Source organism: Cupressus sempervirens, chromosome 3 (assembly GCF_028749045.1).
Source record: "Cupressus sempervirens isolate cs-2001-9-10 chromosome 3, ASM2874904v1, whole genome shotgun sequence".
NCBI classification, from domain to species: domain Eukaryota; kingdom Viridiplantae; phylum Streptophyta; class Pinopsida; order Cupressales; family Cupressaceae; genus Cupressus; species Cupressus sempervirens.
The window spans coordinates 1,044,858,261-1,044,872,354 of record NC_143120.1 but is presented as its reverse complement, the minus strand read 5'-3'; the positions used below and the strand labels follow the sequence as shown (position 1 = coordinate 1,044,872,354).

The 14,094-nt window shown below is 37.8% G+C and overlaps 1 protein-coding gene across 2 annotated transcripts in view; it reads right to left on the bottom strand.

The window, feature by feature from the left end:
• The window catches only part of MCM8 (minichromosome maintenance 8), a 274,571-nt gene that overhangs the window by 236,987 nt on the left and 23,490 nt on the right, over nucleotides 1-14,094 (bottom strand). For both annotated transcript variants that reach the window (XM_089822938.1, XM_089822939.1), the window contains exons 2-3: nucleotides 355-495; nucleotides 44-155 (exon numbers count right to left, since the gene is read on the bottom strand). In XM_089822938.1, the coding sequence (XP_089679064.1) occupies nucleotides 44-155; nucleotides 355-495 (253 nt within the window). The remainder of the gene's footprint in view (nucleotides 1-43; nucleotides 156-354; nucleotides 496-14,094) is intronic.

Here is a 14,094-nt window from a genome sequence, read left to right as displayed (position 1 = left end):
TTGGAAAAAGCAATACAAAAAAAAACATAAAAGAAAAAGTTACCAATAAAGGCAGCTTTCAAGTTCTTAAGTGCTAGCAAGGAATCGGGATGATTATATAATCTAATGTTAATTTTGCCACGGTAGTGCCCTTGCTTGTCTCCACATGATAATACCTGTACAAAATGAAACATTTTGAAACATGAATTGAGATGCTACAAAAATATTTTAACTTTCTAATTGATTAGAATGGATTTATTTCCATGCATTGATATTTGTAAAATACTACATAGATTAAAAACAACATTAAAAGGAACTCTCTAGAACAAAAACAAAATCTGAAATAAAACTAACAACAAATCAATGATGGAATACCTCATGGACAGCTGCTGCCATGCACAATAGAGCTTCTTTAGGAACAAACTCAAGTGCTGCAAAAAACTCCATAATTGTGCACTTTTTCTGAAAGTGTAAGAAATCTACAAGTAAGAAGCATAAGCCATCTTCATGTCTTACCTGTTACAGCAATAGAAACTCTTCATGTCTCATCAATTCCTATTAAGCGGCATATTTCTTAGTGATACGTCAAATACCTTCGAAGAATCACGACAAGTGAAAAATACTTTTTGTAAGCATATCTTTCATTAGTATTGTCTTGTTTTAAGCAGTCAAAATATAGCAGTTATTTTGACTTTTCATTAAGACCTGTCACACCCCAAAGTTTGATTTGCAATTATTTTTAACGTTTATTTTAAATATGTGCTTAATTATGCATGAATCGATATTTTAATTCAAATTGATGCATAGATAAAAGCGTGAAGTACTATGAATTTTTTCCTATGTTACCCGGGGACGCGTTTCTGGCAAACATTGACCTTGTCCCCACATCCCCCCGTCCCGGAAACTCAAAAACTTCCGGAAACCTTCACTTGGCTGTCCCATAAAATTAATGTTTCAGTTTTGATAATTTGTTTGATTTCCACTCTCATGTGAACTCTAAAGTTAAATTATTTAACACAAACATTATACATTAAGGTTCTATAATTTATATAAGCATGTGTTATCCATGTTTTTATATGAATATTTAAATTTTCCCTGTATATTTTAAATTTTCCCTACTTTTTATATAGTTGTTCCCACTACTGTCCCCTGTCGTCCCCTACTCCCAGAAAAAAAAAAAAATTGTCCCCGAAAACCATTTCCCCATCCCCATGTCCCCCCGTTCTGGAAACCTAGGGTAACATAGATTTTTTCATTAAAAGATCAGAGTATAGTGATAGTTAATACTTTTTATTAATGATTATCATATCATGGCTATCAAGGGACTAACCATTGTGATGGCCTTCTAAATTGAATGCAAGAACAATTTTGCCCCCCCAAATGCAAAGAGAGAGCATCACTGGAGAAAGGTGTATAGACATTGTAAATGAACGGGCGATTGACATCTTGAGTCAAATTCACACTCACATAGTTCATGCATCAAAATCCGGTATGTTATTAAGATCCCCAATGTTGTCAAAGAGTTAATATATGACTTGAATTGACTGGTCTTAATGTTAGTCTATGCTGAAACTAAACTCATCCTATGGCATAGTAACAAGCAATTGTCAAGAAGAGATACCAATAGCCATGGTCGTCATTCTAATTTTTATGTTCATTATCAAGGTTAATGTTATTATTACTCGAGTATTTAATAATTAAATGAATATATTTATTTTTCAGAAGGCATTACTGCAAAACATTAAATGTTTCAAGATATTCCTTTTGCAAGCTAAAAGGGAGTCCAACATGGGCATAAAACACCCCCTATATGTAAGGGACATAGCTTACCTCATATTTTTATGTCTCTGTTTTAGAAGTGGCAGTTCTCATGCCATAAAAAAATTGAACAGAGGAATTCAAATGGGAGTGTTTTGTTTGGTTTTCTATGTACCATCTAGCATGTAAATTGGAGTTTACTTTTGTTAGCTCATGTGGTGACAACATTCTAATTCAATTACCAATATTCTTGGGCATGATCTATGTTTGAAATGCCCTATATTGCACATCAACCAGCCAAATTGTTAATGTTTAAGTAGCTGCGATAGAGATCTTCCTTACCTGCGATCGTCTATGAATTTATTGCAAAAAGGATTCAATCTTTCCTGTATATGATTTGAGTGTAGGTTCTTTGATGGTGTTGTGTAGCTCATATTTGTAATGTCCCCTTTTTAGCATTCATAGCATGATGTTGTCGTTAGCCTATTTCCCCACGGTCCCGTAGGCTAACCAGGACATCAAAAGGGCTTAGAGGCCATTTGGCCTAGATAGTTTCAGTTGCAGGTCTTTCTGAGGGGTTTTGAGGCAACTTTGGGCATACTTACTATTTATAGTAAGTCATCTTGGGCATGGGTGGACATCCAATGGCAGCAGTATGTCGATGGTAATTGTTTAAAATCGGCAAGAAGACTTGTTTATCATTGATAAGATTTGTTTTGCATTGATAAAGCTATTTTATAAAGTTAAATTTAAATATTTAACTTTATTAATACATAGACTATAGTTTGTGGGAAATATTTAAATTAAAAGAGTCCCTTTTATTTTATAACACATTGGAAACATAAGTTACATAAAGGGAGTTATGTTTTATCCCACATTGAGAAAACGAAGGATGGAGCTCTTGTGAGAACACTATAAAAGAAATGGAAGAGCTTCTTTTAAGCATGGTTGGAAATATCAAAGAAATTGGAGAATTTTCTGGAGGTGATGTCTCAATAGTTTGAAGGACGAAATCCCTTCAAGCTGAAAATCTTGACGCCATTGAAAGATATGATCTTGAGATTCAACAGGGTAGCAATCCGAAAAAGCAGAAACGAAAAAGCAGTCCGAAAAAGCGGAACCGAAAAAGCAGGCGGAAAAAGCGGAATCGAAAAAGCAAGCGGAAAAAGAGGAACCGAAAAAGCAGGCCGAAAAAGCAGTTCGAAAAAGTAAAGCAGAAGGGGCAGCATTGAAGGAAAATTATTACAGCCATCTACAACCAGGTTCCCTTGTTAGTATTATTTTTTTTAGAGTGTTATAAGTTTCAGCTGTAAGTGTGCATTATACCAGCATTGTCATTTTGGTAATCCATGTAAATGCCAAAGTCTTGGCCATATTTCATGAGCATTGTATTAGAAATTTGATTGCAATCAAAAAGATAATAGTTGCTGGTGTCATTTAAGCAATTCAATCTCATTATTTATCAGCTAGATAGTTTGCATACCAACTGTTTGCAAAAATGCCAGTTGGCTGTAAGTGTTCTTTTCTCATGCTTAGATCATAATATATGCACTGAATATTGTCAAAATTAGGAGCACACTCATGTTAGGTCATTGTGTAGTTCATTGTAATCTTCTATCACTAGATTCTCATTGATGCAAATTGGAAAAAAGTCATTTAAAGCAAGCTGAAATACTATATCAGTCATATGTCTCTTGCATGTGAATTGTTTGACAAAATTCTTTGAGCCTTCAATCAGCATCTTTGAGAGCAGATTTGAGGAGGGTTATTACAGTGGTACCAGAGCTTGCTTGCAAAGTGTTTGACGAAATGTCAAACAACTGAAGTATAAAGATTTTTGGTGTTTGAAGAAGTTATAACCTGTTGGGGTCATTACAATATTATTGTTTTCAAGTTGTTTCTTTTACTCACTTCATGATCAAGAGTTGTCCGAGTGTTGAGCATGGTATTCATATTGAAATGTTTGATTGTATTATCAAGGCAGTTTGGAAGATTATTTCAGCTGGTCATTCCCATCTATGACTCAACTACAGAGTCATCTCCATCAGTTGTATTATGTTGACGGTTACATCCTGACTCGCATTGGTTCACTCTCCTTCATCCACGATGCATCTTGACATTTCAGCAGGTTTGAATACATCGAGTAACATATAGTTTATAAGCTTTCAAAGCCACATCAAAGTTATCGGTCTCCTTGTCGACTTTGGTTCTACTAATATGGTCGAGCAGGTCTTTCATATTCTCACCTTCTTCACCATGAAGTTACGATGGCATGGCATTGAATAACTATTGAGAGTTCATGTTGATGGTTTATTTGTCATCTATTCATTATCTTTACTAAGGATCATGCTTGAATTATGTGGTATATGTTAGAAATAGATAATACTGATGGGGGGGGGTTATAACTTGCATATGAAAGTAAACCAACAATGGTGAACAGTAAATATAACCATGGACATAGATAACTCATAACATCATTATTTGTTAACTAGGGAAACCTTGGCCAAGGGAAAACCTCAGTGGGGATGATACCCACTAGATGATTCACTAGAGAATAGGACCCTGTTAAGGATATTGAACCTGTTAGGAGTCTATGAAATACATATACTGTTTCAAGTCCCTGTTAGAAGACTAGGCCATTGTTAGAAGCCCCAACCCAGTTAGGAGTTGGTAGAACAAATACAATATATGCAAGAAGAGCCCATTACCCTAACATGCAATAATACAATTTAGTTCTTCACAAGATAGGTATACATACAATACTTGCTTTCCTACTATAACTCGCACTTTCTCTGATCAAACATTAGATCTCGCGTCACATAAGTCTTGCATAATAGTTCGCATCACAATTACAATATCTCATGACTTCATATTATTTGTGTATTAGTCACTCTAACTGCACAATATAAGATCTTTACTTATACCATGCACATTCACAAAACTCTGCTTACTCGGCCTTCATGTGTTCACACGCTTGACATAATATAAAATAACTTATGGATTAATATCCACAAAGTCGGCTCATCATAATTTAGTAATTATTTTCTAACCAAAATAATTCCTTAAGCCATGCAACTTTGTTTACTGATATGCTATGTTTTGCTCTGTTAAATACCTGCACTGGTATATTAATCATATCTTGCGTCGTACTATCTGTACACATCTGCGCACTTAACCACATCATCATGACAATGTCACGAATCTTTCCTTAACTGCACATAAGCTAACTCTCAACGAGCCGTCCATACTTTTAAGATTTGTCTTTGTATTGTTGCAAGCTATCTAACACGTAGACAATTTTCTAACACTAAATGCATAAATGAAATACTAAATACATGTTGCCATAAATGACAACCATCAAGACATATATCTGACCATATTGTCAACAATCTCCCCCTTTGGCATTGATGGCAACATTTGGAAAAATTGGCTAAGTCCCAAAATGATGTCATACATAACAAACAAAAGTAAAGTAACTACAAAAAATGCCTTCAAAACATAACAATTTTATTCATGTTTTGATGGATCATACATTCCTTATTGTTAGAGTTTTAGGTGACTCTACAACACCCCCAGGATCAAATGAAAGACCAAGATAACTTCCACAAGAGATTGGCAAGACAATTGCATGAAAATGCAAGAATGCTATTACTGATAATGGACTTGATTGACATCCAATGGATTGATTTGAAATGTACACAATAGGCCTCCTTATATAGGAGAGGTGATAAGAGACAATGATAGGGAGAAGACAAGCTATCACCCACAAAAGGTGGAATCACATGTCCACCAAAGGTGGATCATCCTCCATTATGCAATGAAGTATGTGCAATGATGAGGATGATAATGTGATATGTGCACCAAAGGTGGATTAAGATAACTATGACCACCTAGAGTGGAATTCTCCTACACCATGTGTTTAATTAAGGTGCAAACTCCTAAGTGTCTCAATCATAGGCTACTATGCAATGCATTATCCTAAGTAAGCTTAAGTAAGTGTAATTAGTGAATATTTATTTACACCAACACCCCCCCTTAAGTGCAACTTAGGAGAATGCACTTAAACTCACAATGCAAGATGGGTCCTGGCTACAAAACCATTTTAGGTACTCATGTACAATATACAATGCAATACATGAAATATAATCTTTCATAAAGTGGAGAAAGAGAGAAAACCTCATGGGAAAAACCCTCCCGCAAAAAGAGAGATGAAAACAAGATGCATGGATGGATGGAGTACTCAAGACCCCCCAAAAATTGCATACATCATGTATATACAAATAATGATCCCCCCATAGGAAGGAAATAAGGAGACATGATATCCCCACCATAATGAAGAAGCTCCAATGTAGGTGAAGAGTACCTACAAGCAAAATATAATCCAATGCCTACAAGAAACATGTCTCTCCTTAAGAAGAGATAAATACATCAAAAGATGAAGAAGCCACTCCATGTAAAAAGTGAGGAAGGAGGAAGAATGTCTCCATGTATGCATCTCTGAAGATTGAATAGGTGTCTCCAAGGTCAAAGATTCTGTCACACCATCAAGATGACTTATTAGATGTGAAAAACCAAGAGAACATGAAGAGTTGGGAAATCCAATCTCCAAAGAAGGTGAAGAAGTATCTCGAAGAGAAACCCCCTCAAATGTATTAACCAAATCTGCATTATGAGACTCGTCTAAAAGAGCATCTAGGAATTCATCCCACCCTACAAGATCTGAAGCATAAAGATCATCCCACTAAATAGTAAAACTCATGTCTGAAGAAGCGGGAGGTGGAGGAGTAGGAAGTTCAACACTTGTCTCGAGAACAAAATGATTCTAGTGTCCAATGTTCTCCTCGCATGAATAATTCACCATTGCTAAAGGGCTAGGTACATCATGAATATCATCATCATTATCAACAAAGTGTGCAAAAGAATACAAGTGTGATGTATGATCAACAACTCCCATAGCTATGACATCTCTAGTCTCCATGTCCCTAATATAGACATAATCAGGAGTGAACTCAACAATTTTACCTTGTGCCCCATGAGTAATTTGGTAATGGAAAGGAGATTAGTAGTCAAGGATGGTACACAAAGAACTTCATTAAATGTACCCTCTCCCATAGGAATAGAAGCTCTCCCACAAACCTTCATATATGTATTATTACCCATCAATATAGGTGGAGAAGTACAAGGCTCAATAGAAGAAAACATATCTATAGAAGATGTCATATGATGTGATGCACCTAAATCAAGAAGCCATTTACCTTGCTCAGGATGTGTGGAAGCAATGAGCGCTTGTCCTTTGCTTCTGGATGATGATGTAGATGTAGCAGTTGCCTGATATTGAGAAAAAGAAGAAGACACTGATGAGGGCAACTGGATATTGTTCTTTTGAAAAATGTGAGTGAGCTCATCAATCTTCTTATGGAAACATTTATGCTCATCATGTCTTAGCTTTTTGCAATAAGCACATTTATCTCTCTTTCTTCTAGATGATTCTTCTCGTGAAGAGGACTTGGATTCAATATTATGTTGTGAAGGAGGGTCATCACCTTTTTCATGTTGCTTAGGGTCCTTGTGTTATTTGTTTCCCTTTCCTTTGGAAGCCTTTGAAGAGGAGTCATTTGCAACCAATGCTTGATGCTTTGAAGGCTTCAATTGACCCATGTTTGCTAACTTTGCTTGTTCCCTTGTGAGCTGAATTGCAAATTCATCAAGAGAAGACATTTTCTATGCACTACCAAGAGCATCCATAGTAGCATAGAATGTGGAAACAAAGATTGAATATTTAGGACCTAGCTTGGAAAGAATAGATAATATCAATTGCTCATCATATTTAGTAATACCACAATTAGAGAGCTCCAATCTAATAGAATTGAACTTAGAGAAAAAGTCTTGAATATTGTCAAAATCACACGAACTTGGACCTATAAGCTCATTGTCCAATTTGAATTTTTTTTATTCTATCAGGTTTACCAAAGATTCCTTCCAATGTTGTCCAGGGATCATCAGGATGTGTGCAGGATGCAATATGATATAGCAAATCACTGGAGATGGTAGATCTAAGAGAGCCAAGTGCTTTATCCCTTCTATCAAACCATTTTCTTCTTTCTACAACACTTGTAGCTGGTTCTAGATCCTGTCCAAGAATCATTCTAAGCAATCCAATACTCATCAACTGATTAAAAACTACTTGTTTCCATTCATAATAGTTATATAGAGTGAGTAATGGAACTTTTGAAAAATCCATAATAAAATCAAATGATGACTGAAATCAATTGATAAATCCTTCAAATTATTGATTCAATTAAGAAAATTGAAATCCAAGTATTCCCCAAGTGCAAATATAGCCAAAAAAGACCTATTTCTGAAAGTGATATGTCCACCCCAAATCACTGAAATCTGATTACAAGTCTAGAAACTAGAGGAAAAATCATGCACTTTCAAAAAAATTTGCACCTAAAAATGTTACCGAATGTGCCCAAATAGAGCCTTGAAACTTGCAGAAAACAGGATTTGCAATTTTCAAAAAAATTCAGAGACGAAGATCCAAAATCACCTGCACCAGTATGTAGATTGTGAAATTCTACCCCAAAACAAAAACAATTTCTCGGAAAAAGGAGTTCGCATGAGGAAGATATCATTGTTTGAAAATCGCCTCTGAAATTATTTTTTCTAAATCGCCACCACCTCACCTTCAAAAATCAAATGGCTCTAGATTTGGCCTCAAATGTCCGATTTGGATGAAACAAAATTTAATTTAGGAGTTTTTAGACCTCCTCTATATGATGTCAACCTCTGGTTTGCACCAACAAGCTCCAATTTTCACCTGCAATAGAAGGTCACAAAATAGGACTCCTGAAATCTCCTCCAAATTGTGATATCCAAATTGCCAAATGCTACACCAACAATGAGTCAAGCCAAGATTGCACTTCTTGAGAAGAAGTCTTTACACCATGAGAGCTCTGATACCATGTTAGAGTTTTAGGTGACTCTACAACACCCCCAAAATCAAATGAAAGACCAAGATAACTTCCACAAGAGATTGGCAAGACAATTGCATGAAGATGCAAGATTGCTATTATTGATAATGGACTTGATTGACATCCAATGAATTGATTTGAAATGTACATAATAGGCCTCCTTATATAGGAGAGGCGATAAGAGACAATGATAAGGAGAAGATAAGCTATCACCCACACAAGGTGGAATCACATGTCCACCAAAGGTGGATCATTCTCCATTATGCAATGAAGTATGTGCAATGATGAGGATGATAATGTGATATGTGCACTAAAGGTGGATTGAGATAACAACTATGACCACCTAGAGTGGAATTCTCCTACACCGTGTGTTTAATTAAGGTGCAAACTCCTGTGTCTCAATCACAGACTACTATGCAATGCATTATCCTAAGTAAGCTTAAGTAAGTGTAATTAGTGAATATTTATTTACACCAACACTTATCACTCTTTTACATTGATACATAAGCTCCCCCTTACATATACATTGACATCTATACAATTTTCTCTACATAATACTCCTCCTTTGACATCAATGACAAAGGTGTCAAAACTATATCACAAAATTTGTTGCCTGCTGATGATTAGCTCGTCATTCTGGATATACAATCTGCAAAATCAAGCTTATGTAATGTTCCCGTTATAAAATAAATCTTTTATCAAACTATTGTTAATGGGCCAATTGATTTAGTATATCTCGGACCCATTTTTATTTTATTTCCGTAGTTTGTGTCGCCGTTGGCTATCTTTGTACACCCTCTGAAGTTTTTCCGACGAGTATTTAAGTAGGGCTTGTAGGTAGTCTTTAGGTATGCAATTTTGGATTGTTTCTTTGTACTATGAATTCTTGTTGGAGTTCTGGTTTGTTCACCATTTTGGAAGTGAAAGATCTTCCCTATTTGGTTTGTGCGGTTTCAGTGGGATTCAACCCTCACCCTATTCAATTGTTGCATGTAACTCTTTGCTCAAATTTGACAAATCGGAGCACCATCTTTTGGAAAATCTCATTGAAGGTTTTCTGTTCTATTTTTCATTATTGTTTGGTATTGTCTAATGAATTTGGATCTCTAAAGTTAACTTGCATTATTAAGTTTTCTTTCTTCCATCCGCACACCTCTTCATCCTTTCGCATTCCAGAACAATCGCCAAACAAGTCGATACATCACTGACGGCATACTCTGTTGCACCAATTGCTCCTTCGCCGCCGTACAGCCACATAGCCCCTCACGTACGGCCACATAGCCCTCCCGTACGACCACATAGTCCCACCCGTATGGCCATCTAAGCCTACTGTACGGCCCTCTCTTCCTACCATATGGTCATTGTGTCCTCTTTCTATATGGCCTATCCCCCGTACGGACTCCACTGTCCACCACATCGTACAGCCTTCCCATCCTGGGTGTATGGCGGCCTGCCATCTCCACTCCATTCCGTCTAGTCATATAGACCCTGTATGGCCTCCAGTTGGCATCCGTACATCAACTCCACCACCCATACTGCCTTCCAGAATCGAAGAAAGAGATTGTTAAAAGTAGTTGCGTGGGTCGGAACATTACAATGGTATCAGAGCTTCGATCCTACCAGCCTATGGACAATGAATGAGAGTTTATAGCTAGAAGAGAAGGACACATTCCGTTGAAAGAATGGCTACCGAACTAGAATTGAAAATTGTCGACCTCGTGGCACTTCTAAGAGAACTTGCCAGGAAGCAGACAATAAAATATGCAGAGAACAAAATGGTCACAACGCGGACTCGGTGTTGGGTAAATCAAACTCTCATCCAACACGCTCTCAACCTTTCATGCCATCTTTTCCCCCACAGACAAAGGCACCACACGGAGGGAAACCACCAACCTTTGAAGAGATGCAAGAACAATTGAGGGAAGATTGGAAGAATGTGAATTTTGAGGAAGATATATCCTACAAAAATTACGCGGATCTCATAATGAGATACTCGGGAGGCGAAAACCAAGGATACTTTAACAATGATCTCAGAAGAAAGTTGAGTAAAGTAAATTTGTCTCCATTTGACAGATTTGGGTCCATATCTACACATGTGTGGGTAATGAAGGTCGATACTTACTTCCAGTTTAATCACATGCCAAAAGAAGAAGCAATTAAATATGCGGCGTTGCATTTGGAGGGAGTTGCGCATGAATGGTGGCATCAGGGCACCATCACATTGGGGCATGATCAAATAAATACTTATGCAAAATTCACTAAGAGATTTATAGATCGATTTGATGGTAAAGATCCGGAACTCAATTTCAAAAATCTGCCACAGTTGAGACAAACTGGATCGGTTGACCAATACATTGCAGAATTTCAAAAACTCTTTGTTTTGGTCACGAACATTTCTGAAAGAAGACGGGTAGTGCTCTTCATGAACGGACTGACGGAACCACTAAAAGGTTGGGTAAAGGGGTTCAATCCTACCATCTTGTAGGAGGCCATTAAGAAGGCACGAGGTATGGCATCATCATCAACATCATTCTTGCGAAGTTACTCACATTCCAAACCACCGGTGTTTTCGAAGGACAGAGATAATAAACCTCTGCCCAAGAAGTCATCGTTGGACGAAGCTACCAAACAAGAACTCCAAAGGAAGAAACTATGTTTCAATTGCAAGGGACCTTGGGAACCAGGCCACAGATGTCTCGGAAAAGGGAAGATCCATTACATTGAGGTCGTGTCCGATGATGAGGACAAACAGGAAGAAATGCCCGTCGAAGACAACCAACCTCACGACAACACTAACATGGTTAGTTTGAACCATATGGAAAGAATTACAGCGTTGGTACGACGCAGAGGAACTATCGCCCTAGATGGTAGCCCGAGGTGCATAGTGTTTCGTGTACAGGGAACCCTTTAGGGACAAAAGGTTATGGTGATGCTCGATAGCGGAGCCACTCTAAATTTCATAAATTCGTCTCTGGTGAAACGAAGAGGTCTACCTACAGAGACGCACGCAAGATTTCAAGTCAAGGTTGCCGAAGGAACCCTCTTGCCCTGCACACACCTTGTTCTGCAACTAAGTATCATAATGGCAAATCACACGGTGACCGAGGATTTCTTCATAGTGGACCTTGATGATATGGAGGTTATTCTAGGCATACAGTGGATGGAGACACTTGATGAATACACTCAAAGTTTCAAACAGATGGACTTCACTTTTGTTGTCGATGGAAAGAAAGTTGTTCTTTGCAGAATGGCAAATGAAGGTCCGAAGGAAGTTTCTGCACATAGGATGGAGGCAATTTTTTGACGTGATGACGTTGTGTGGGCTGCACATTGTTTTGTCTCGATGGAACCTATTAAAGGGCAACAGATACCTCCCCAAGATGATGATCTCCAGCATATTTTGAGTAAACATGATAAAGTTTTCATTGACATTCCTCTTGGCATACCACCGCATCCAAGATTTGAACATACTATCGAATTGGAAGCAAGACCCAAGCCGGTCATAACCACACCGTACTACCATCCCAAGAAATTCAAAGATGAGAACCAAAAGATGATTCAGGAAACGCCAAAGGAAGGATGGATTTGTCTCATTTCTAGCCCTTTCGCGTCGTCAATGGTATTGATCAAAAAGAAGGACAAGACGATGCGCATGTGTGTGGACTACCGTGCGTTGAACAAAAAAACAATAAAGAATAGATATCCCATTCCAAGGATAGATGAGTTGTTGGATGAATTGCATGGCACGGTCTATTTTTCAAAAATAGATCTTCGTCTGGATACAATCAGATCCACATGAGGGAGGAAGACATAGAAAAGACGACCTTCCATTGTCACCATGGGCATTATGAATTTTTGGTCATGTCGTTCGGATTGACAAATGCACCTGCTACATTCCAATCATGCATGAATTGCATCTTCAACAAACAATTGCGTAAGTACTTATTGATATTTTTTGATGATCTTATTTATAGCAGGACATGGGAGGAGCACCTGAAGCATCTGGATGAAGTCCTAAGAATCATGAAGGAGCAATCTTTGTTCGCCAAGCAATCCAAGTGTGAATTTGGTATGGCAGAAATATTGTACCTGGGGCATGTTGTTAGTAAATATGGAATTTAAGTTCATCAGGAGAAGATTCAGGCTATCCTTGATTTGCCTCCCCCACAATCACTCATGAAATTGCGAGGATTTTTCGGACTATGCAGTTATTACCAAAGGTTCGTTAAAGGATTCTCTTAGCTCAGCACACCCTTAACGGATCTTACAAGAGGTCTTTCCAGTAGAACGAAAAGGCACAACTCACTTTTGATAAACTGAATGAGGCAATGCACACTTGTCCCATACTTGCATTACCTAATTTCACTCGACCATTCATTCTGGAGTGCGACACATCCAGACAAGGCATTGGCGCAGTACTGATGCAGGATAGACACCCCATAGCTTATGAGAGCAGGAAGCTTACACAAACAAAATGCTTATATTCCATCTACAAAGAAGAAATGTTGACCATTGTACATGCACTAACCAAATTTTGGCAGTATCTAGTGGGTGCCAAGTTTGTCGTTCGTACGGATTACAACAATTTTAAGATATTTTCTGGAGCAACGGGATTTGAACGAGAGGCAACAGAAATGTGTAAGCAAATTTTAGGCCTTTGATTTTGACATTAAATATGAAAAAGGAAAGAACAATGTGGTTGTAGATGCTTTGTCCAAGAAACTTGTCGTCTTCTTGCTAACCCAAATTTCAGCTGACTAGAAGGCACATTTGTTGGTAGAATATTCCAAAAACACATTTGCTTGTGACCTAATTGATGGCAACACCCAGGATGATCGGTACAAAGTGGTGGATGACATCATCTACTATAAGAATCGGATGTTTTTAGTGTCGTTATCCAAATCAAAGCAGAAAATCTTGAAGTACAGGATTCACCCTTGGCAGGACACCCAAGTTTCCTCAAAACTTACAAAAGTCTCTAGGAGAGGTTTTCATGGAAATGACTTAAAAGAGACATGTTGCAATATGTAAGAGAGTGTGTTGTCTGCCAACAGAACAAATCCGAACATACTCTACCTACTGGGTTACTACAACCTCTGTCGATTCCTGAACATAAGTGGGAAAGTATCTCGATGGAATTCATAACAGGGCTTCCCAAGGTTAACGGAAAGGATTGTATTTTCGTGGTGATTGACAAAGTACACACATTTCTTTGCCATCCCTTCAGATTTTCAAGCCGCACAAGTTGTCGATCTATTTTTTAGAGAAGTCTTTCGTCTGCAAGGGTTACCCTGAAACATTGTCAATGATCGAGACGGGCGATTCATCAGCATCTTCTGGACAGAACTATTTCGATTGGTAGGGACAGAATTGTCACCAAGTA